The sequence below is a fragment of the Polistes fuscatus genome, unplaced genomic scaffold, assembly GCF_010416935.1.
Source record: "Polistes fuscatus isolate 324 unplaced genomic scaffold, CU_Pfus_HIC Scaffold3, whole genome shotgun sequence".
NCBI classification, from domain to species: Eukaryota; Metazoa; Arthropoda; class Insecta; order Hymenoptera; family Vespidae; genus Polistes; species Polistes fuscatus.
Genome location: NW_025113107.1, coordinates 8,452,619 through 8,479,555, shown reverse-complemented (window position 1 = coordinate 8,479,555; position 26,937 = coordinate 8,452,619). Strand labels below are relative to the sequence as shown.

The following is a 26,937-nucleotide window of genomic DNA, read 5'->3' as shown; positions in this document are numbered from 1 at the left end:
ATATTCGTTTCTGAATAATTGAGAAGATTTACAATATACGTCATTGTCTTATTGTGCGATACGTTAGCCTATAATTTTGTTTAAACTTAAGTTAGAGCAATTTTTAAATTTTTTATGTGTAACTGAGAAGAAACAAATTATCTATAGGATACTTAATATACATATTTAAAAATGAAAAAGTGAAAGAAATGAAGAAAAGAAGGGAAAGTTTCGTTAGTCAATGTAAAATTTATTTCAAATTCAAGACGTCTTCTAGAAAAGTAATCGTTCCAGTGGAAAGGCAGAAATCGATACATTTAGCAGATATACGGTCACGATTAGACCATTTCGTCGACACAACGATTACAATGATTTTATTTTTATTTTTTTATTATTACTTTTTTTTTTCTTGAACGAAGTGCCAAAAGGGGTGCGATGTTCGGTGTATCGAAGCAATCCGTGAAAGAAGACTTATAGTTTTCTTTCAGTTAGTTAAAGTATTTCTACGAGCGACACGAGCGTTGTAACGAAAGAAAGAAAAAAAGATTAAAAAAAAAGATTTAAAAAAACTCATATGAGTACATATTAGAAACCATATTTCTTACGTTTACACTTATAATGTTACTTTGAACATACTTTACTTACTCACATAAATAAATATATAATGTACATCTCAAGAGTCGTCGAATAATTGAAAAGTATTCAAATCGGTTAGTCAAACTTGACAAAAAAACGTGGGCAACTTTTCAACGATATCGTTGTGGTTGTTTTTATTGAAATTATAAATAACGATAAATTACACAAGTACATCATCATCATGTGTGAGAGCGTGTAAGGATTCTGCTTAGAAAGATCGTTGAATCAAGGCCCCTCATTGATTCAAATAATTCTTGCCTCACCACCTGTTGTTCTTGTTGTTGTTGCTTATTTTTTTTTTCTTCCTTTTCCTAAAAGGAACAGATTTTTCCTTTTTTTTTTATTTTCTTTCCTTTTTCTTCTTTCTACTACGTGTGCAAACCATGTCTCGGTGCTACTGTTTTATTTTTTATTTTTATTTATTTTATTTTATTTTATTTATTTTTTTCGTGTACTTACATACATGCATGCGTTTATATCCTGTCGCTGTCAAATGTCGCGACGATGCGTTATTTTTTTATTTTTATTAATTTTTTTTCTTAGTTTTTATTAATATTTTTCTTCCCCTTTAATATTCATCTTTTTTCCATTTTGTATTTGCTGTATAAATCGATGATCGTTCTTTCTCTCTATTTATCTTTTCTTTTTTCAGTTTTGGTTTCTTAAACGGACTATACGATTTACCGATCGATAGTTTCTCATTTTTGGTTTTACGATTAACGGCAGTTATTTTTATTTTCCTCTGTGTTTTAATCCTTTTCTTTTTTTATTCCTTTTCTTTTTTACAATAGTTTCGATAGTCGCGTAGAGGTCGCAGATATATTTTCACAGGTAATACATAAGTATATATGTATATTACTACATACGTATTTACTTAACCGTTGAGGCTTCTTCTGGAAGACTCGATCCATGATCGAAGACTTTAATGCATGTTTAAGACTCAACGATTTATCTTTTATTTTTTCTTTTTTACTTTAATTCCTCCGTGCGATTCCAATCAATGTCGTCGGTAAGGAGTTATCGGCCGGTGGTAAGTAGTTCGAGTAAACAAATAGTTAAAAATGGGGATAATATCGGAAAACATTTCAAAGACTCGATATGTAAATTACTAAAATCATCCTTTTATCCTGAATATAATAATAATAATAATAATAATAATAATAATAATAGGATATATAAGAGGATCGCAACGATATCGTAGACATTTTTATCAAAATTTTTAAAAACAAGTCTTATATGAAGGACAAATTGGCAGTTTTTGTTCGGGGCTACACACGTAATTCAATTTTTAAATTGGTCGAGCGATTATTCTTTTTTGACGCGTCGAATAAAAAAGATAAAAATGTCAAATTATCAAAGTTTTTGTTTTGTTTTCGACACCGTCCTAGTTTCTTTCCCGAAGAGAAAAAAGAACAAATAAAAAACGAAGAAATTAAAAATAATACGAAATAGAGGAAAAAAGAAATTCTCGTTCGATGTAGAAAAAATTGGCGAATACCAAACGAGATGATTGCGATCGTTTATATTTGTTTTTTTTTTTTTTTTGGAGGGAAGGGAGAAGGGACGAGTGTCGTTTTAAAGATATAATTATATAATTGTATATTATATATATACGTGTATATTTAATTGGATAACGATCGGATAAGAAAAAGGATAAGGAAAGATCGATATTTCATCGTCATTCGGTGATGATCAGAAGGTCCTTCTCTATTTTTAAAATTTGAGAAAAGGAAGAGAAGGAGGAGGAGGAGCAGGAGGAGGAGGAAGAAGAGGAGCAAGCAAAAGGAGGAGTAAACACGCGAAGAAATTCCTGTTGCGATTGTTGATACGCTTACTTCTATCACAGCATTCGATCATAGTCCTCTTCTAAACGTTATCGTTCGGTTCTAACCGACGAGAGAAGAGTATGTAAATATTTTTCTTTCTTTTTATTTTACCTCGCATGTGATTATAAACACGAGAATGTTACATTAACTTGTCAATTTTGTCGACTTGGATTCGAAAACTTGTTCGATCCTTTGCTTTTTTTTATTTCTTCTTCTTTATTTCTTTTCTTTACTTTTTTTTCTCTTCTTCTTCTTCTTCTTCTTCTTTTTATCTTTTTTCTTTTAAATAATAATATTTTAACTATACATCCAACTCTACCGGTCGGTTCAAGCTTTGCTCGATCGATATCAAACCTAGAATACACGTGCGATTTATCTATGCGTTTAATATCAGTCGCTTTTAAATGATTATAAAGTTTGGATTAGGTATAATAGGAATCATGTAATGTTTTTTTACGTGTTGTGTGTGTGTGTTATGGGTTTCTTCCTTTCTATCTTTTCTTTTTAAATGTGCTTTTGTGTGTACGTGTATGTATGTAAGTATGTATGTAAGTATTTATGGACGAGTGTGTTTCGTAGGGTCGTCAATGATTACAAAATGGTGCCTACATCGACAGATGACGACATACGTTTTGTTTGTAGTTTTTAGTTTACTTTACTTTAGTTTAGTTTTTCTTTTTCTTTTTCTTTTTCTCTTTCGTCTTCTTTTTTTAAATATTTCTTTTTTTTAATCTTTGACTTCTTGAGAGATTGGGGAAGAGACGAGAGTGAAAAATATATATCCTTTCTCGATATTATTATGAAAAGATCGTGAAAATGGTTGTCGCGTGTGAGTAAGAAAAAAGCTGCGGAAAATGGCTTCCATTTTGTTTGGTCATTTTCTTTCTTCAAAATGATACGCTTCATTTTTGAGTCTTTTTATTATTATTTCTTTTTATTTTTTTTTTTTTTTTAATTTTATTTTCTTTCGTTTGCTTATTTTTATTAAAAACAAGGATTTCTTGGCAGATTCTCAGAGGACGAGATTTTTTTTAAAAGATTTCTTTTTTAAAACTACCACACCTTTCCTCGTTTTCCCTCTCTCTCGCTTTTTTTTTTCCTTCTTTTTTTCCTGTGTTTCTTTCTTCTGGCAATTTTTTTCTTTGGTAAAAAGCAGACGATTACGTCGACAGCTTCTATCTTCTGCACCACTTTTCACAGCTCGCACTTATGATTTACTAAAAAACGCGTATTTAAGTTTATTAAGTCGGAGCTCACTGATGATAATAATAATAATAATTCTTCCTTTTTGCGAGGATGATGGAACTTGGTCGGTTTCTGTGTTCGTGAGAGTGAAAATCACGCTAGATGAACTCGACAAGTAGAAAGACGACGGTCCAGGGTGTTGTTTCTTGACGATCATTATTGTTAGTTTTTCTTGTTTTTAAAAAGAAAAAGAAAAAAAAAAAGAAAAGAAAAAAAGAAAAACAATTTCTGCGTTATTTCGTTTATTTCTCTGAACGTTGCTAGAGAAATTAGACGAGTACGATCTAAAAATTTATCGTTGTGCGTTTATGGTGATGAAATTTATTAGATTTTCAAATTTTCATAAAGAATTGAATTCAGTGGTAACTTTTGTAAATACCTATTCGTCGATAATAATTCAGTCGATAATTATTTTTTTATTATCTGTCGTCAATAATTATTTTTATTATTCATTTTCTTTTATCTGCCGTCGATAATTATTATTTTTGACGCGTTTTCCTGTCAGCGAGATAGGCAGATTAAAAATCCAAACTATTCACACGGTGGTCTCGATATTAGTAATGGCGTATTGTCAACAAATACTATCTTTCCCATAATTTTCCAAATACATTTCCTGTGGTGTCGGAAGATTGTAACGTCCGCTTAATCTGCTTCCAGTCAAACCGTTATTATGGTGGGTATGATTAACGTGATGATTTACATTGAGAGCAACGTTTTTTTTCTTCTTTCGTGTTTTGTGACGAGAGAGGCAATATTTGAGGCAACCGGTAGCCAGTAAAAGGACGAAGAATACACCAAGAGCACCGGCACCAATGGCGATGTAAAATAACGTTGGCCCGAAACGATACGAACAGTTTTCTTCCTTCTCGTCGTTTCCTGAAGGGCAGTTACGAACACCATCGCACCAAAGGACCTGGCTGATGCACGCATGTATTTCTGGACACCTAGAAAAAGAGAAGAAGGAATATCAAATTTACAATTTGATTCGCATCATTTTTTGATTCTACAGTGTCTAAATTATAAAATAATATGTTTTAATTATCATACCTAAAAGGACACTCCTCTGTAGGTAAGATCGTAAAAGCGTTGGAACCAAAACTGGACGCAGGTGTTCGTTTGGAGATAGCCATCCACGTAACGGCATAAAACCCAGGTTCTCTTTGCAGGAATTCAACGACGAAGCTTCTAGAGTGTTGTTGCATTGCTACGCTAGCATTAACAGCACTGTAATTCCAACCACCGGAGAAGAAGTCGACTGTTTTGCTGCTATCCACTCCACCTTCTGGACAGATTACACTGCGTTCTTTGGTATTGGCTGCTGAGTACACGATTATTCGATTTTGAGTGGTACATGCTTCAACGTTGTCGAGATCAATGCTATAGCCAGCAGTTCGTAAATAAAGGAAGTTCATTCTCGCGTCCTCGGGCTCAATTAGCCAGGGTTCGTTAACGCATTGCGTAGCTGTTAAATCTTCCGTGTTTAATAAAATTTCTTCGACAGCTGCGACACCAGGAGTCACGCGTGGTAATGGACTTCTAAGTGATATCTCACCACTGGTACCACGCAATCGACGTTCTTCGAGTTTCGTTGAGCAACCTCCTTGCTCACTGTTTTCTGTATTCATTGGAATAAAACGATATTCTCCCTCGAAAAAGTAATCTCTGTAATCTTGCGTGACGTTCATCAGTGTCACTGTAAACCTAATTTCGATGACGTTCGACGTTAGACTCCTCAAAATGATCCTCTCACTCACGTTAGAGCATAAACAGTCGCGTATCTGTAAACAGGAAAAACATTTTGTCAAATGGGATCCTATTTTTCTTTAAATATCTCAATTCTTTGATCGTTAAGTAAGTAATTGCAATACGCGTTTAATGGGTTGGGTATATTTTCGAATGAAATTAGATATCCTTTAATCGATGTCCTATATAACTATTGAAATATATACGGAAAGGGAAGAATCAAAGGGAAACGTAGAAGCTTATATTTCATGGGTCTTTGACTTACCAATTCAACCTCGTGCCAAGGATACTCAGCAATGACGAGTTCAGCAATACCAAACTTTCTTGGCCCGCCAATACGTCTATCGCAAGTCCATCGATTGACGAGTGGATCGATGTAAGAGGAACAGATCTTATCACCGAAGGAAGCTCTGTCAATGGACAACTCTATTCTATGTTCGGGCTCGGACTCGAATCTATAGACGCAGCTGAGATTTTGCGTACCACCTCGACCATAGAGAAATACGCTCTTAGGAGATGTGAACTTTCCAAAGTTTGAGATGATAGATAACGAAGACGAAGACGAAGGTAAAGACGAAGACGAAGATGAAGATGATGATGATGATGATGAAGATGATGATGATGATGATGATGATGTGGAAGACGAAGAGGAAGTTGGAGACATCATTGAGAAAACGTGATTACAGGATGTGGCCTCGTGCACAAATTCATAACGCAAGACGAAGCTTATCGGATAAAGAGCACTTCCTTGACGTAGAATGTGTTCCAAGGTGAGATCCCTTCCCGTGGAAACGTAACTCTCGGTCAAACTGCAAGGACGCGTATGACGACTGCTATTACGTAGAAGACTGTGATCGCAAAGTCGTGGTACGTCGTCTTTACAAAATTGGCCCATCAGTGTGATGTTCTGAAAAAATAATACTTCATCAGTTAACGAGTCCGTACAGGAAAAGACAATTTAGATATTGTAAGATTTCTACTGAACCCAAATTGGTTGCACGTGACCAAGTCACGAGTTAACTTTTCTCTTAGAAAAATATCTCGGTCTGATTATTGAGAACAATTGATAATAGATATGTTATATTTGTTAACAGTTAATTAGACCTAACTAACTGTTTTTATATACTTATGTATGTATCGGTGTATATATCTCAATATAACTTGAAATATAATTCGAAATCTGAGAAAAGTGTTCTTGAAATACTCTAAAATATGATCACGTATCGTCGAACAATCAACTCCTTCGAAATTTCATACCTTTCGGGTGGTAACAAGCTTATTCGAAGCATGATCGCCATCCCATATCAGCAACTTCGCGTTACAATCTGCACCAGTGTGAAGATTCGCAGCAAGTTCCGCACTGGCGGCATAATACTTGACGAAGGAAAGCCAAACGATCTCGTTTAGTTTCCCTTGAAAGTGATAACGGCAAGTAGTATTCGGCGGAAGAGAGTGCTTTGGATTCTCCAGTATTCCCAACGAGCTTTCCTCGCTCGATATATAAAAGTCGCAGTTGTCGTTCTCCTTCACGAAGCTTCGGGATTTTTCGTCGACGAATAGCACCTAAGAGATTTCGATGAATTCGTATGACGATATATATCCGATAAAATCGAACTTTAAACTCTTACGGATATATATCCATATAAAGTGTTTTTTAAAATAACCTTTGGGATTTGAGAAATATATTTTCATATTATATTTCAACAAATAAATACTTTTTTAACCGAATATACAAATTGGATCAATTTATTATTTTCAATTTAAAATAAAACGTTAGTAATAATTACAAATCATTCGAAACGAAATAAACGTGACAGACGTCGAGGTGTTAACGCGAAAAAGGGAAAATTCAATTTCGGGTAGGAGTTTTAATTCTATTGTCGGATTTGTTCGATTTTCAACAAAGTATTAAATCTCGTTGAAACGTAGGACAAAAAAAGACGTCGAGGAAAAAAGGAATAAGCTTGAAATAGAAAATGTTAAATCTCACCTGAACTTCTAGCTCGAATCCTGGAAGGAACGATAAAGGAACAGGGTGAAACGGATTATCGTATGGCGAGGTGTGAAATTCCAAAAGCATTGTGTTGTGACTACTGACGATATCCGGCACTGCGTCTCCTCCACACAATCTCACGAGGACTCTATCCGAGGTGGAGCCACCGTCGTATACGGTTAAGTAATCTTGTACTACATTACACTGATCCCAAACTCTGCGAACAAATAAACAAAAAAACAAAACAAAAAGGAAACAAAAAGAAAATAAGAACTAAATCAACATTTCTTTTTTGAGCAATTTAACACATCGAATAATTAAAAAGCGTACAATTATTTTCTAAAACAATTTATTTATCAAATGGAAAACGAATTAGCGAGAAACCGTAATGGCAACGACAGCCATTGTTCTCGTACGTATGTTATCAACGTTTGTAGGTAAATAAACGATGGGATAAACGAGGCCGATTTTTTACGATTATATTCTCCTCGAACATTTTTGTTCATCAACTAGAACATCGGCGACCCCTCTCCTCCTCTTTCCCACTCGCAGCTTGGACAACCCGATTATACATTTATAGGAACGTTGGAAGATTTATTATTGAGCGCGACGTATGATATGCGCGGGAAATTTAATTCGATTTTAAATTCCCGGTCGCGTACACATATGCATATATACACATATATAAACGTATACAATGCCACATATTCATACATACGTTCGTATATTTTAGATAGGACGAAAAGTCCCGCCAATTTCGAATTACGTTGGCCCGTCGCATAAATTATGCAACACGTTCTATCTAGTAATTGAAATTTTCGTTCCTATTGACGACAGTAAGCTTTCATTTTATAAATGACAATTATCGTTTATTATACTTCATATCTATAATTATTGTCATTACAATCTCATCGTCTCATTCCACGCGACCGTGTGTGCTGTTTCGGGGATTTTTCTTTTTTCTTTTTTGTTCGATAGATATAAGAAGGGAAAATAATGAAAAGAAAGATTATGCTAAGGTCGTATATTAATGTTTTTACGAAATGTATACCACTTTTACGTGGTTAGTTAGCATTAGGAAAACTCATTGCTCGAAAGGGTTGACACTAGACCTACTGACCTATTTCCATGATATCAGTTCTTGAAAAATTCAAAAAAAAAAAGGAAAAAAAAACAGGGAAAAGAAGAAGAAGAAGGAAAAAAAGGTTTATTTTTTATGATTTATCGCGGTACAAACCTGCTTCAGTGTTTGCAATGGTAGTACATACTTAGTTAGTACTTAACATCACAACTATCGACCTACTTTTATTAACGTTCGTCGATATCACGGATACTCGAGATGAACAAAATAGTTTGCTCGTTATTATCCTTAATTTATTTTATATTAGAGTGTATATATGTATATTTAATAAATCAACTTGAACAAGTCCTATTATATTATTTCTTCGAATCATTTATAACTAGATCTTCATCATCGTCTTCAGCACTATGATCTTAAAATAACCAATTTTTATTTTATTTATTAATAGTTCAAGAGATATGATAAAATTGGTAAGATTTTTACGACTAATTCTGAATAGAATGATCGTATGAACTAAAAATTTAGAAAGTAGCTATTTCGATCGTTCAAATTTAACGATCAAATTTACTGATTTATCCTTGTCAGTGGATAATAACTGTTTTAACGATTTCCCTTATTTATAAAATAAATTGCTGAATGAGGTGATTATTAGGAAAGTGATTTATAAAAACTAAAAATATATATGTTCTAAAGTTAAAACATAATTGTTCCAAAAATCGATTTTTACAAGGCCTCTGCAAAAACACGCGAACATTTACTTGAAATCCAACATAAAAATGATGTTTCTATTTTAAAAAATCATTACAAAAAGTTAAGAAACATATTAATAATACAATTTAAACTAAATCGTTTGACCAGAAAGAAACAAATTTCTGTTATCGCAATAAATCATAATGACCTTGTTATTACTGAATCGAAAAATTCAATTCTTAGGGAAGGTTAAAAACATGCAAAATGTGACTAAACAATCCTTTTTACCTTTGGCAATCAATAAAATTCGTATAATTTCGATCAATCGTTTAATCAGCTGTTTGTTCAAACGTATGACAGAGAAATAGAGAGTTAGAGAAAACAAAAATAACTTACCTAAGTATACGTTGACTTCTATCGTATTTGACAATCTGATCTTTGATGTGTATCTTGTGACTGTTACGTTGACTGACAGCAAGAAGTGCTCTGTGCCCAGGAGGTGCACGATTCTGTTCAACGCGATAGTAACAGGTGACGTTCCTGGGATAAACGCCAGGATAGTTCGGTGACTGAAGCCGGCAGGCACGAGTGTCGCATTTCGTTAATACGCGATCACAGTAGGTACCATTTACCAGTTCACCTCGCCAAGTAGCCATACTCGTGTTCCCATACCTTAGGTGTGCTTCGCTTCGTCTGAGAAACTTGTACGACAGTTGGAAGTCGAAGTTGTAACCGATCCCCTAAAATTTAATATTATTAGCCTCAATTTCTAACTATTATTATCTTCTATCTCTCTTCTCCTTTTCTCTCTTCCTTTTCTCTCTCCTCGTTCCCCCCCTCCCCCCTCTCTCTCTCCTTCTACACCGATCTCTCGTTTACTTCCTTACTTGCCCGTTTCATTTTCCTAAGATTATTGAGATGGATTAATTGGAATAATTTGATCAACGATGAGAAGGATCCTTCGAAATTATTCTCCTGCTATGATAAGTAATTTCCTCTTTCAAGATGAAACGTTTCATCTTCAATTACAATACGCGTATATAATTTCGTATCATTAATAATCTCATTTATTTTGTTTTCAAATTTTGTATCATGTTTATCGTAAATCAATTCTTGAATAAAAAGATTGATCGAATAGATTAAACATTTAATACATTAACGAGAAATATATTATAATATTTTCATGTTTCCTTATCGCGATAATATATTTTTTTTCTTTTTTTTTTTTTCATTACATTTTTTGTTAGAATTATTTCTACCTTTAATTTCTGTTAACAATTATTTCAGTTCGTTATTGTTAGGATATTAAGTTTGCTTCGAATGATCGATAAATTAATACCAATTTAAAACGTACATTGTTTTACAAATACGAACTATCTGAAGTAATATTATATATAAAGTATAACTTACTAAAATAAGTATGTTAATTACTATTCGGTTAGATAATTCGATAAAAATTATTATCCGAAATAATTCTCTAATTATCAGTTATTTCAACAAATGTTACAATTAATTATGTAGCATTTTAACATTTTACACAATTTCATTTATTTGTATTTTATTGAATCAATTCTAAGTCATCAATGAACTCGTTTTTTCATCATCAATAACGTGATATTAAAAAATAACACAAACTCATCTTGACGTTTAAGAAAAGAAACCAAATTGAATCCATCTTAAACGTCCCTTAACCTTTTGCACTCCACCCCTAACCTTTTGTCACTCGATACGGTGACAGTTATAATAATTTTACTTTTTTTATTATTGACAGAATATTTACTACACTTACGTAATTTACTTATAGACGGAATTATCAACTGTATAAAATTCCAAATAAATTCTTTACAGCGAACAGTTGAGATAACAGATAATTAATCAAATGAAAATCACAGATATTTTTTCTTTGATGTTATATCAACTTTATAACGTTCATCCGAGATAACGTAAAAAAGTTGATAGATCATATTTAGAAATTGATTGAATTGCAAAAGGTTCAATGCTAAATAATTCATTCAAATATTTCTCAATACAATTAAAAAGAATTTATTTGAGTAATTATTTTTGTTGACTCATTCAATATAGAGGTATAAGAAAATAAGTTGTCGAGGTCTGTAAGAATAGAGTGGTACCTGGAATTGCATTGGATCTAAAGAAAGTCTCGTTTACCTCCTCGGGCAAGCGTTGCAAGTAAAGAGTGAGATTGATGGAGGGTGTTTCGCTGTAGTAGACCGTGTAACCCCAAGCACTGCCACACCATTGTCCACCTGTCGCTGGACGACCCTCCTCGCGAATACTCATGAAACCATCCGGGCATCCTTCCGACGTGAAAGATTGAAATCGACCGACCGTAAACGTGTCGAACGTTAACTGTAAAAGGAAATGTCATTCGTCCTTTACTATTTCATTCGATCATACATATTGCTATCATTATTATTATTATTATTATTATTATTATTATTATTATTATTATTATTATTATTATTATTATTATTTATAATTTGTTATCATAGGTAGCTATCAAAGGGTTTCCCATTTTGTATAAATTACTTTAGTTATTAAATATAATCTGAAAAGAAATGAAAACAATTTCTACCATTTACGAAAGTTATTTCATCGTTAACATAGAACGTGTCTCTTTGTTTACTATTCAATTTGTTTATGTTACATATGAGTGTGTGTGAGAGAAACTGGTTAACGTACAGGAAAATCCATTTTAATCTGTTAGGTAAATGGACGTCTATTTCGTGAAGTACTTCAAATCGACAAAAAAGATAAAAAAAAATAAAAAAGAAAAAACGATACGCACGAATTTGTTCGAAGAGTTCGCCAATTGAGGAGAGGAAGGATGATTCATATAAAAAAAGGTTCGAATACAATCGGTAAATTAAATGAAAGAGAGAGAAAGAGAGAGAGAGCAGTGAAACAAACAAATTTACGAAATGCATTGGCATGATGAAATATTTTTATACGAGAAATTTCCGATTGGCTACGTTTTACCGTTCTACCCTGTAGATTAAAAAAGGACACCTTTCGTAGACACACACACACACACACACACATACACGCGGGCGCGTAAATATATGTGCATACTAATACAAATACACATACACATATACATATAAATAGGCGCATATAATATATGTAGGCGAATATTCGAGGTGAGGGAATATTTTAGTTGGCACGCGAACCCTTTTAATTTGCCTAGCGGATAGAAAAGAGAATAAGAGAGAGAGAGAGAGAGAGAGAGATGAAAAGAGATGAGAGATGAAAATCGTGAGAAAACGGAACAATAAATTTTCGGTATTCTAACGGGAGTGGCCAGGAACCTCGGGCGACGCCCGTGTCTGACCCGTGACAGTATCTTTTCACTTGAAACTCCCACAGTCAGCGTTTCCTTAATTTTCTACAACGTATACATATGTATTATTATACCTACGTATATACAGGGCGTTTCAAAATACGTGGACGTAACTTCAAGGCTATATACTTTAAAATAAGAAATAAACAAAAGTTTCTCTCTTTGTGTACTTTAAAATAAGATGTAAAAAAAAGTTCATCGTATGCCCGATATGACCTCCTTTCCGAATTATAGCTACTTTTGTCTTCTATTAATTTATAATACTTTATTCATTGATTGCTTCAATTATTTACAATCAAATTTTTGAACGAGAGAGAGAAGATCTATGATTTGACGTTTGGTAACCGAAATTAGTCACTTGGAATAGTTTCTATGAAAATTATGTAATAACGTGTGTTATAAAAAATGGCTGTCTTTCGGGAACATGATCGTATCGGGTGCATGATTGTATGAATTTATTTATTTTAACGTATCGAAACTACCTTTAAAGTTATGCTTGTATATTTTGAGACGCCTTGTACGTTTAGCCAGGAAGAAAAATAAGTGGACAGGTACCGAGATGAAGATATCAACGAAATTTCAACGAAGATAACAAAATCCATTATACAAGGTAAATCAAAAGTAAGGTAGACAATAAATGATAAGATTTATTTGAAGATATACAATTATATTGAATTAATACAATGAAATTTTATTTTATACAATAATACAATACGAAAGAATTGGAAATTTTATGAGAAAGAAATAGAACATCATCAAATAGTAATATAATAAATTTTATTTTATCATTTATACTGTCACCTTATATAGAGAGAGATGACAATATTACAAATTTAATTAAAAAAGACAAAAATACTCCATGAAATTCGGATGCAATCATTCGAACAAAAGGCGAATTTTAAAAAACGTTCTGTGTATTATTTTATTCTATTTATTATTCACATATTTATTTTTCTTATTCGATTTTTCTTTTTTATATATGCAAACATTTATTTATGATTTCTTTATATAAATAAAATTTTATTCGTAAAATCTATTTTTACTAAAAGCGTCAGATATATTCATAAATTCATTATTATCAAAGTTACTATATTTTAATATTATTATAAAATCACATATCACACATTCATAGGATCTATTATTGTTAGAATTCAATTATTTTAAATACTATAGTTTAATTATAAAAAGAAGGTTGTAAATAGGCGCTAGATAGATATTTTTTTTCAAATCATATCAAATTTTGTTGTTGATGTTTTCCTTTATATATTTGTCATCCTGACTCGTTTTATTTTCTTTCATGTAAACCCAAATCGAAAAAAAAAAAACCGAAAAAAAAAGAAAAGATATACCAAATAAAACAAATAAATAACTGGATAGAAAGAAATCATGCGTTTTTGTAATATATTTTGTATAGATATTTCTCGTTGTCCTGACCTGAACTAGATCACCAAGATCAGAACCGGCGGCAGTGAAGTTGAGATGACACAAGAATGGCAGTCGATCCTTCCTCGGCCGACGGACTTCCATTCTGTACGTCCGACCGACATCACCGTACAGCGTTCGGTTGCATGCTAGAACAATTTATTTTTTCCTTTACAAGATCATTTCTTTTATGAAACATTCGAATTTCAACTTCATATCTCGTTTCAAATTTTATACCGCAAAAACAGAGATATATTAAGAAAAAAGACAATAATAATAATAATTATAGAGAAGTTTGACAAATTGTTTAAAAATCAACAAAATTATGATTATTTATGTTTAACATTAATTAAACTTTGTCAATGCTAATAATTAAACAAAATGATTATACGATTGATTCAAAATATCGTATCAAATCTTTCGATTATATTTGTTTGTTAATCTGTTGTGTTGTTTAAAAAGGAAAAAGCTGATTGGGTAAAGGAGGGAAGGGAAAGAGAAAGGAATGAATAAAAAAAATTTCACGATATGACGTTATTGCTTTGTCTCGATTTTGAAATGTTAATAACGAACGACCCGGTTGCGCTAAAACTAATAACAACGCAGAGTCTTGTTATGAACGGTAAACGATATCTATGTACGTACATAGATATCTTTGTACATGCATACACAGATACACACATACAGAATGCACGTACTACGTATATGTGTGTGTGTGTTTATAAATGTTAGCTTTCATAAAAATTTCACTCGCGATTCGTCCAAGTGTACCGATAGAATTTTAACTGCATTTATGACCGGTCGAAATCCAATCGGACGAATGATATCACCTAGCTGCTCGAATTTTCGCTGACCGTTGCTATGACGTAATTAGATCAGTTCTTATCGTGAGAGAGAGAGAGAGGGAGAGAGGGAGAGGGAGAGAGAAAGAAAGATAGAAAAAAAATCAAACGAACGACAACTACGAGTTTTGACGTTTGTCTGATTGGTGTATGTTGTATACTATGCACGTCGACATTTCCGTATTCCTTTTTGTTCTATTTCATTCACATGCACGTACGTACAAACGTACAACATAGATTAACGATAACGTCAAAGAGAATGCAAAAAAGAGTGGATGGTTGTTAGGAACCCTTAAACAACAAATTTTGAAGAAAAAAAGGAAAAGAAACTAACTATTTCCTTTTTTGATAAGGAAAAAAATATTAAGAAAAAAGAAAAATAACATCAAGAAACATTAAAAATATATGAAAAATATGTTTTCTTCCTTATACGTATGAATACAAACTTCTTTAAAAGAAGAATATTTTCCTCTTCTTATAATAGAATATTAAAAGAAAAGAAATGTTCATTTTGTAAGATTTTTATTGTTTAAAAAAAAAATTACAATTTAAATAATTTCATTAAATAAAACAAAGAAATTAAAAAAAAATTATTACATATTCGTTTATAAAAATAATCAATTGTTCTGTAACTATCTATTATTTGTTCTGTAACTTATTTTCTTTTCTTTTTTTTTTTACCTGACCTCTTTTCGTAAGCTTTGTATGGTTTTATCCCGTAAAATAAAATAAAAATAATGAATAAATACATTATAATATATATATAAATATAAAATAATATTTACGAGTGCAATATCGTGGCTCGTCGGATTTGTCGCCGCAGTCATTTTCCCCGTCGCAATATTTGTCCTGTGCAACGCACTGGCCAGTACCACAAAGATACTCGGACGGTCTGCAAACGATCGTCTCGGCGATTTCGGTCGACGAGCCGCTCGTTTTCGGGCTACTAGAGGATACCTCGGATGATGTCGTTCCAGGATTGCCAGGGTTGTCCGAGGATATGCTTGAACGATAACTAGCGGAGCCAATCTCGATCGAGGCCGCGATCGCGGCTGCGATCAGCAGCAACCGCCGGCACACCAACATGCCCCCTCACCCTGTAAAACACATACAATATGCAACAATAAGATTCATTGTCTAACTCATTTGCATCATAAGAAAGAATAACATCATTTCCTTCTTATCTTTTTTATGTTTTTTTTTAAGTTAAACCTCCTCTCATTCTGTCAAAACTATAATACAAATTATTATAATCCATTGTGTAATTTATTCGCATTATAACGAATAATAACATAATTTTTTTCTTATGTTTTTTAATTAATTTTTTGTTTTTTTTTAATTATATTTTAATAGGAAAATGTTAACATCGTCTTTTCCTTCTGTCAAAAATACCATCATTATTGTCCCCCTCACCCTGTAAAACACATACAATATGCAATAAGATTCATTGTCTAACTCATTTGCATCATAAGAAAGAATAACATCATTTCCTTCTTATCTTTTTTATGTTTTTTTTTAAGTTAAACCTCCTCTCATTCTGTCAAAACTATAATACAAATTATTATAATCCATTGTGTAATTTATTCGCATCATAACGAATAATAACATAATTTTCTTCTTATGTTTTTTAATTAATTTTTTGTTTTTTTTTTTTATATTTTAATAGGAAAATGTTAACATCTTCTTTTCCTTCTGTCAAAAATACCATCATTATTTTCTAATTCATTTGCATCATAAGAAAGAATAAAGTATTCATCTTATTATTTTGTTTTGTTTTATAATGAATATTTATTGATTTATAGCCTGTTGGTTTAGTAAATGAACTTGGTTATAGAGATGAGCAATTAAATTTTAAATTCTATAATATAATATATAATATAAACTCAAGATTTGTTTTTGTTTGCATCATGCCTGAGCTACTTCTTTTTGGTCTTATCCATTTTTTTTCAATTTTTTTTTACCTCCCTCAACCACTTCACCGGTTCTTCTTTCCCTTCTTCTCCTACAATCTGTCTTAATCTTATCTCTGATCTTTCTACCTTCTCACTTTCTCTCCACCAATGCTTCTTACAGTCCTTCTATTTCTTTATGTACTGTTTTATATTTAAATACTATAGAAACATCTTATAAAATGTAGGAAAAATATTTTTCTACTTTTCAAGTATTTTCCAGGAAAAATAAATTAAAGTTCAGTAACTTGTAATTGTTAATCCATTTGCATTTTAAATAATAACGATAAATAATGTTCTTATTATTAAGTTTTGTTTGCATATTATATTTAAATAGAAAACTTTAAAAAAGAGTAAGAGAATTATTTTATGCTTTAGTATTTGGCATAAATATATTTATGATTTTAAAAATATTCCCCTAGGTATAACAAATTAAGGTTCAGTAATTATTAATCCATTTGCATCGTAAGAAAAAATGAAAAATTAGCACCATTGCAGTATTCTCTTTTTTTTTTTCTTTTTAAATTCAAATAGAATAATTTCAAAAAGTAAGAGAAATATATTTTATGTTCTTATTCGGAATAAATATTTTAATAATATTTAAATATTTCTTAAATGAATCAAATATAAAAGTTCTGTGTTCTGTAAAGAGGTTTCTATATGGTCAGACATTTGTTAAGTAAAATTGTCATTTTTCAAAATGTCTGACCATACTCTCGTTTATACTATAAAAGATTTTTCTATTTTTTTGTTAGATCATAAATAAACAAATATATACGTGTCGAATAATTCGAAAAGAAAATTTTTAGCGATATCGTTAGCACGACGTAGAACGTGCAGAGTACGTCCTCTTTTATGCTTCTCACCCTTATACTTATATTCCAAGGAGAAGAGAAGTTGCAGCTCACCCTTTTACGCTTTGCGTTCAATCATTCATGACGCGGACTTGGCTTTGTGAATCGCTAAAATAAAGGGAAGAAGAAAAATAAAAAGGAGTACATAGCGTAGAAAAAAGAAAGAATGAAAGAAAAAAAAAAATACGTATGGGCGTATATAATGGCAATAATTGACATAGAAAATATATGATCAAAGTAAAGTTAATGAAAAGATAATAGTTAATAACTACTGTAAAATGATTTTGAAGTTATGAGCAAGATTTGGTATCGGTGAACGTGATTACAAAAAAATCTCTGTAAGAAAAACAAAATTACTTTTCGTACTACCTACGCATTTTGTTTCATTTTTTTTTCTCTCTCTTTCTCTCTCGCTTTTTTATGATAACTATATTAGTATATAAATAACAAAGAAATTGTTGAATATAAGAAGAAGAGTAATGTATATGTTTTCCTGAAGCGTATATAAATGAAAAACGTATTACATATAGACGTAAACACAAGTAAGAGGGTTTATTTGTATATAAGAGGCTAATATCAAAGTATATATGTATTATACATATAATACATATATAATATAGTAAATAAAACGGTATACATCTCCCTGGACGAACACTGGTAAGAGGAAGCCTGATAAAACGCAACAAGATTTAAGCAAGAAGGTGCTTTCGCGTGGCACGGTCGACGTTAAAGGCTCTGTTTATTAAGTTAGAGGAAGCGAATCTGGGCCAAACCCGCGAGAACGTGTAGCGGAAAGTAGAATATGGTAATTTGGACAGCGGCAACTGCCTCGCTTCGCGAGTAAATACTGGAGAGTCAGTATGAATGTCACTTAAATTACGCGCTCTGGGAAACTCACGTTCTCCTGGGGCCGATCGAGTACCGAGTTATGACTCTGAGTCGTTAAGTCGTTAGGATTTCAACTATATGTATATTTCTTTTACAAAAAATATATAAACAAATAATGATATAAATATAGATTAATTATATAATAAGCGTATAGTTTATTATTTTTCTTATTTTTTTTAATCGTAACAATTTTTCCATCACGTAGAAAGGAATTATCAAGTTTGTCTGTTAATATGGTTGATACAAAATGTTTTCGATTAATATAGAAAACGATTTGTTTATTCGGTCGAATTTATTTTTATTTTCAAAATCTTCCCCCCCCCACCGCTCCCCCTCCCGTTTATTTGTATTTAAATACAATATTATATATTTGATATTATGTCTGGAGATAGACATCCCTGTATATTGCGAGATTTGTGTAGCCCCTTAAGATAGGCAATAAGCCAGGCATACGTGTAAGAAAAATACTTTTTACCAAATTATCATACGAATAAAAAGTGTTGCCAATTTACAGGCGCGATTTGTACAAGTCGTACATTCGAATAAATACAGTTTTACTGAATATTACGAACAATTGTGAGTGATCAATGATTAACTTTGATTGAAAACAAAAAATTAATCTTAAAGAAAATGTAATGGAAAGAAAATTATAAATAAAAAGCCACAAAAAATGTAAAGAGTAAAAAAAGAAAAACAAAATAAACTATGGAAAAGCTTACACGGATTATAAACTTATACACATATATATGTATGTATATACACATATATATGCAAATAAAATATATATATATATATATATATATATATTATATATTTACATGTAATATGTATCTATACATACATATACATACATATATGTATATACACATAGATTTTTATTTTTCGTTGGTCGTGCATAAAGTTTAATTAATGCGCTGGGTTCGTAGCTCCCAGTATTTCCTCCGCGGTATGTACATACATATATAAAAATGTTTATAAGCCGCGACCGGATTTTCTGTCATATTCAGATAAAACTTTGCGGCCCATTGTACGAACGGCTCAGTTGGACGTTGCACGAATTTAAAACTTTGCGGTGGATATACGTTTTCTATTTCTTTTTCTCATTCCCACTATTTCTCCCACTTCCACCCTTTTTAACTCCTCCTGCTTTCTCCCACTGCTTTTTCCCTCTCCCCCCTCTCTTTCCCTTTCTATTTCTTTTTCTCTTTTTTATGACTCAAATTCTCACACCATCTGGTATTCGCCAGTCTCTCTCTTTTTCTCTCTCTCTCTCTCTTACGTTGATGGTGCTTTACCAAAGCTTCTCCCTTTTTAACTCATCGAGCTTTAAATTATCTGCCTTGCGGTTTTATGGCATAAAAAGAGAGACGAAGATAAAGAGAAAAAAATAGAAAGAGAGAGAGAGAGAGAGAGGAGAGAGGAGAGAGACTAAAGAGAATAAAAAAAAAAAAATAGAAGAACATACGATTCGAAATTACTGCACAGTTTTCATCATACTTTTACTTTAAACATATTTTGTATTTTTTAATTTCTTTTCGTTAAATGATAAAAATTCTTTCTTTCCTATCTCGGAAAAATTTGTTTCTGTTCTTTTTTGTTTTTTATTTTTAAATAAATGTAATAAAACCGAAATATCTCTCGAACGAATTCTCTCGACGTTATCTACATGGAAGAATGTTTTCAACGTTGGAAAGAAAGTATCGATTAAAATCGTATATTGTTGGTAAGATTATTTGTGTGCTTTCACTTTAAGAAAGCTTCATTCGTAACTCGCACGAGACGTCGTCGTCGTACAATAAGCCAATCACGCGCGTTTCTGAACCTCGGACCTCTCGGACTTTTCGAGGATTCCGAGCATGGTTTTTTTCTTTTTATTTTCTTTCCCTTCGTGTGTTCCATCTTTCGTCAAAAATCAACGCGTTCTCCTAGGGAAAGCCTTCTTCGAATCAGTCCCATGGAATAGGGCCAAAGAAAAGGTAAGAAAATAAAAGAAAAAGGATAAAAGGGGAGATGAGGGTAGCAAATTCGCTTTGCCGTTGTATACAATCGTTAGTTCCGTAATCAAACTCATTGTCGTCGCAGACGAACCCAGTTACACATACACGCGAATTCACGTACGGTACACGCATGCACGATTCTTTTATACGCAATGGATGATAGACATCTTGTAATGTTACAAACAAATGTTAGTTTTTATTTGTTATTCATTAGAAAAAATATCGAGGATTATTTTTGAGTTTGATCAAATAACGCTGATCTGGAACGAAGATTAGAAATGAATAAATTCAATGTTTTATATAACGGATAGTAAAATATTTGAAACGATTATTTGAGTTCAATTGTAAAGTAATGATTTATCGATTATAAATTTTCTTAACGCATTTTGATCGTTTGAAGAATGGCGATCAAAAATTTGATCGAATAAAATCGTAGCTTTTAATTATCGTATCCAATATGCTAACTTAGAGAAAATATAAAGTTGAATTTTATTTAAAGAAAAAAAAAAAAAAAGAAAAGAAACGAGAATAAAGGACAATTAGATTGAAGATTATTGTTAATTAGAATGAGTTCTGTCATTGATTGCTAACAAAATTGACAATAAAATAATAAATAAATGTTAGTTTATTTGTAGAAATCCGGTAGAAATACGTGGATACATACGTAAAATACATTCTAGGAGTAAAAAGGGGTAGAGGAGGATACGAACCATCTTGTTGTAATCACCTTGGAAATCGGTTTTGACCATGACGTGGGAGGAATAAAAGAAGGAAGAGTAGGCGGACTAGTAGGAACTATGAAAAAGTGCTCTTTTCGACGATCCAACGCGAACGGAGAAAGAAAAAGAGAGAAAAAGAGAAAGAGTAAGGTTTAGAAAAGAAAGAGAGATAGATAGATAGATAGATAGGTAGATAGAGAGAGAGAGAGAGAGAGAAGGAGAGTTAGGTTAAATTGCCCGAATCGGTCTGGAAATTGGGTCGGTGCACAAGAAAATCGACTGCAGATTGAGAGGATGCGAGTCTTCGATCGACTGGAGTTTCCATCGATGCGAAATTGGGACGTAATCGGGTTGAAGAAGGAACGAAAGAAATGAAGGAAACACGGTGGTGGGGTGGGGTATAAGGGGCACGAGGAAGAATAAGAAGAAGATTAACATAAGAGAGAATAGGAACTCTGGTAGGACGTTTGTTGCAGGGAACAGAAAAAAAATATAAAACAATAAACTTAGACGAGACTGATTTACAAAACACAGGAATACGGGAATGAAGGAAGAAATAGAAAGAATAAAAAACAAAAAAATGAAAATTATTAGAATAATTATATACCTAATTATCTATTTGAATAGATTTTAGAACATTGACAATTATTAACGTAAGGAGGAAAAAGTAAGAAGAAAAAAACAGGAACGAGATGGCAAAATGGTTTCTATGACAATTGAACTCATTTATTACGAATCATTACTCAGATTATTTAATTCATAGTCATTTCCAAAAAATGACGATTAAAAGGATGATTACATGAGTTGATCGAAATGCATCGGTTAGGAGAATCGAAGGTTGAATTAGGTGAATTTTCGAGGCCGGGTTAAGTATCGATCGTTATTTGACTGGCAGTCTTAAACGACTTTGGGGCTTTTGGCTCGAGTACCTACAACCTCTTTGTGCTTGAAGAAGAACCCTACTCCTTACTTTCTATCTATCTCTATCTATCTTTCTCTCTCTCTCTCTCTCTTTTTCCTAGGCTCTTACCAAGTAAGAGAAAAAAAGAGATAGAAATAGTGGTATACTTCGTTGCTTGCTCTCCTCGCTACTGGTTGATACACAACCTTGGCTGCTGCTCGTTTCAACGATTTATCATCGTGCTGAGGGAATCGTCCAAATTGTTATGTCCTTATATTTCTTTTCTTCTTAACTTCTTTTGCTATATAAATTTATATGTACGAAAATTTGTCTGTAATTATCTCTAATATAATGGTAAGAGTTTTCTTTTTTCGTCCGTTACTTAATTTTACTCCATTAATATTTATTGTATTCTCCCCTAGTATGGTTATACAGATTTCAACACCCTAAATTTGTTTGATCTTATTTATTATGACATATATCTAAGGGAGTAAGACCATCCATTATTTTGTTATTTGATGGTAGTACCGTTTTTTGGTCGTACTGTTCAATGCTTATGTTTTAGAATTTAGGGTTCTTTTTATTAGGGTCGTTGTAAAGGTTTGAGCACCCTTGACTTAATCTTCTATATTCTGATATATTTTATGTATTCTGATAACTTATACAAGTTATATACTGTAATACACACTGTAAGTTCAACAATTGAAGAAAATATAAATTTAAAAAATACAAACACGTATATATATATATATATTTCTGTTATTAATAGCAACATTGATTAATTTAATTTTTAATTTATTACGATTACACAATAACACCTTTTTCCTGACCTTTCTAAAAAGAAACAAGAAAAAAGTTGTTACAAAAATTGATGAATGTTAGAGGAAAGTTAGATCATTTTACCTCATCGATGTTTTTTTTCTTTATAAGTCTGGCAAAATAATGGAAGAGTGGTTCGTCATAGCAAACCCATATTCCCCCCCTCTCTCTCTCTCTCTCTCTCTCTTTATTTCTCTTGAAGGTAGAAAAAGTTTTATCGAAAGATTTTTGGCAAAGCCAGTTTACTCCTTCTCCTTCTCTCTTCCTCTCTCTCTTTCTCCTCGGGGCTAGGTATTGTGTCCGACTATTTTCTCCACTTTCTACTTTTTTCTGGCACTATTCCCTTCCCCGGATTCGTCTAACCTTTTCGCGGGACGCACGACGCGGTAGAAACGTTTTCTGGATACTGTGTTACTTCGTATATACTAGTGAACTGGCAGGAAGAAAGAGAAAGATAGAGATAGAGGGATAAAGAAAGAGAAAGATATATATATATATATATAGACGAAAAAGAGACCCTTCTATGGAAGCCTTGGTGGATTCCAGACGCATTGCCACACTGAATGCCGAATATTTTGGCCGGTGGAGATTGAATGGACTTCTGCTCGCGGGCTACCGTCAACCCAAAAGAGAAAGAGTGAAAGGAGAAAGAAGAAAGAGAGAGAGAGAGAGAGAGAGGGATAGTACCATTCGGGTCTCCGAGCTGGAAGGGAAAAGGGTTTGTCAATGGAGACCGAGCAGCGTGACGAGAAACGATTTTCGACGAAGCCACCACAATGTTCGCTTCAACCAATAGCAGAATCCCATTCGAACGTGAGATTCGGTAAGACAAAGTGAACGGGAGCAGCCCCAAATCTACAGGGATACCGTACATATACATATATACATGGATTTATATATATGACGATGTCGATGCCCGGAAAACTAGTAGTAGATGGATAGCTAGATGGATAGCTAGCTAGCTAGTCTAGATAGATAGATAGATAGATAGATAGACAGATATATAGACAGAAAAAGAGAGAGAGAGAGAGGAAACATGGAAGAGATGTTATTTTCAAAATAGAAATTCGAATCGCGCGGGAATCGAAATTTCAACGACGACAGCTCGACGAGTTTTTACTTGTTTCCACTGTTCGACATGCTGGCTTATCGATCGTGTTTCCTTTCATTATTTGATGTTTCTTTCTCTCTTTCTCTTTCTTTCTTTATTTTATCAATCGAAAATAACTGAGAGGAAGGTAGAACAATTTGACCTTGTAAAATGTGAGAATATCAAAAGATCCTTTCCCCTTATATTAAAAAACATTCATCTTCGTTTATTCCCTTTCGTTATACTCTTCCATATCCTGTTTTCAATCCCTTTAAACCTTCCCGCACAACTTAGTTTATAGTTTAGTTATCAAGAAGGATCAATCGACCCTGACCCCTCCTCCCCCATCCTTCAACGTTTGAATTCAACGATTGTTAGACGACGTTGTCTTGAGGAAAACTAATGCTATCTAAAAAGAAGAGAAATAGAGATGAAGATAGATTGATAGATAAAACAAGATGAACGAACACATTGGTCAGTTCTAGCTGACATCATTCGGATCCTATCTAAGTCTTGTAATCTTTTTCTATTGGTACGACACGTTCATACATGTGTATATACACTTTTACACTCATCATATATCACTGACAAGCAAAAGATTTTATGTATGTATGTATGTATGTGTGCGTGTATGTGTGTGTAATATATTATATGTATAAATAGATTCCGAGCAGTCCAACTTCTTCTTCCTCTTCTTCTTCTTCTTCTTCTTTCTTGAGAGTCAGCTAGAATATACATAAATACATATGCGTATCATCATGTATGTGTGTATGTATGTACGTGAGCGTGTGTAGATTACTGGAGGACTTCGACCTATGCTTGCAGCAGGCATCCTAGTCGCCTACGACGTCATCGTTGTCCACGTCTACGTGCCAGGAACAGTCCCCTTTCTTTCTCTCTCTCTCTCTCTCTCTTTCCTTTTTTATTACTCCTTGCCTCTGCTTTCTTCTTTCCAACGTGTTTTACTCAGCCTCCAGCTCAAGTTTCTGCCGCGTTCTTTCTTTCTTTCCTTTTTCTGTCTCTTTCTTTATTTCTTTCTTTCTTTCTCACACATTTCCTTTCCTACCAGTTTCCTCGTGCAAGCTATTCTCAACTCAACATCCCCTTTCCTCCCTCCAACCCACCCACCCACTCTCACTCTTTCTTTCTCTGTTTCCTTCAGGGAGTTCCATTCGTTCATAGAGATGGAACTTCGTTCGTTCGTTCGTTCAGAGCGTAGCTCGCAAGCGAAGAATAGAAGAGGGCGATTGTTAGATATCCCTGATTAATCTACGACTTCTTTTCCTCTTTCTATCTTACTGCCATAGCACATCTACGAGAAAAGCGAATTCTTTCCTTGCCAGTGATTACGACCTTAGTTCGGTTAAGATACTTCCACTGAAAGTATTTCTCTCTTTTGTAATCTTTTCATAATTTAATGTGTGATCTTATGATTATTTAATTTGCAAATGAATATAGATTACTTTTTTTTTTCTATTTTTTTCCTTTTTTGAAGTTATACTTCTTCTGGCGCGTTTGGGAAAATGTAATGGGGAGTGATTTTGTTCCGAGCGTCTGGAAAAACGACACCATGAAGTTTGTCAGTATTTACAACGCGCGGCAAAGCAATTTCAAGTATACGGCATGAAGTTGTCTTCTTTTCTTCTTCCCCTTTTTTTCTCAAGCGGGTCACCCATCCAAATACTAATCGTACTCAGCGCTACTTTACTTAAATGATCGAAGCGAGAACTAATGCTGTAACCGCGCCATGGCTGTTGACGCGTGAAGTAATTCAATATATCTCTTTATATTTAGTGTGGACTGATATCTATATTTTGATATTTTCTTTTTCTTTTTTTATTCTTTCTTATATATATAATAATTATTATTTTTTTTTTAAGTTATTTTTTTCTTTGAAGTTTTTTTGAAGTTATTTTTGAGGTTATTGAGGTTATGTTCGTTTTGGTACGGCAAAGAAGTATAACTTCTTACGTGCGTACATAAGTACGCACACTAGTTTTTTTTTTTTTCTTAAATATTGTTACAAGTATTTAAGAATGGTATATAATAGTGTGTTTAATATATTTCGCATTTTTTTTTAAATTGATATTTAGTTTAGCGTTATTTGCTATCTATCTATTGGGTTTCTTATAATGTTAAGAGGGTATTCATAAATATTAATTTGTGAAAACGAACTTTCTAGGCAACTCAGTACTTACCCAATAAATCACCAAATTTGCTAATAACTAATTTCCTCTTTCGTTACTGAGAAGCATCATGTAAAATGATCCTATTGATAGTCAACTGGAAACCTTATTAACGTTGATAGAGATCGAGTAAAATAACCAATTTAGTACGAAATTCATGAAACTATCAAATCCGAATAAACATATATTATTTTTAATTTTCTAATGAATATAGATTACTTCTCTTTTCTCTTTTTTTTTCTTAAATATTGTTACAAGTATTTAAGAATGGTATATAATAATATGGTTAATATATTTCGCATTTTTTTAAAATTAATATTTAGTTTAGCGTTATTTGCTATCTATCTATTGGGTTTATTATAATGTTAAGAGGGTATTCATAAATATTAATTTGCAAAAACGAACTTTCCAGGCAACTCAATACTTATCCAATAAATCATCAAATTTGCTAATAACTAATTTCCTCTTTCGTTACTGAGAAGCATCATGTAAAGTGATTCTACTGATAGTCAACTGGAAACCTTATCAACGTTGATAGAGATCGAGTAAAATAACCAATTTAGTACGAAATTCATGAAACTATCAAATCCGAATAAACATATATTATTTTTTAATTTTCTAATGAATATAGATTACTTCTCTTTTCTCTTTTTTTTTTCTTAAATATTGTTACAAGTATTTAAGAATGGTATATAATAGTATGGTTAATATATTTCGCA

General features: G+C 32.5%; 1 protein-coding gene across 1 annotated transcript in view; it reads right to left on the bottom strand.

The window, feature by feature from the left end:
• Positions 1 to 208: 208 nt before the first annotated feature.
• LOC122519845 overlaps positions 209 to 26,937 on the bottom strand; it is a 79,886-nt gene continuing 53,157 nt past the window's right edge. The window contains exons 2-10 of the mRNA XM_043639596.1: positions 15,601 to 15,912; positions 13,986 to 14,122; positions 11,360 to 11,560; positions 9,590 to 9,933; positions 7,420 to 7,639; positions 6,687 to 6,992; positions 5,695 to 6,336; positions 4,734 to 5,464; positions 209 to 4,630 (exon numbers count right to left, since the gene is read on the bottom strand). Of these exons, the coding sequence (XP_043495531.1) occupies positions 4,258 to 4,630; positions 4,734 to 5,464; positions 5,695 to 6,336; positions 6,687 to 6,992; positions 7,420 to 7,639; positions 9,590 to 9,933; positions 11,360 to 11,560; positions 13,986 to 14,122; positions 15,601 to 15,901 (3,255 nt within the window). The 5' untranslated portion in view covers positions 15,902 to 15,912 and the 3' untranslated portion in view covers positions 209 to 4,257. The remainder of the gene's footprint in view (positions 4,631 to 4,733; positions 5,465 to 5,694; positions 6,337 to 6,686; positions 6,993 to 7,419; positions 7,640 to 9,589; positions 9,934 to 11,359; positions 11,561 to 13,985; positions 14,123 to 15,600; positions 15,913 to 26,937) is intronic.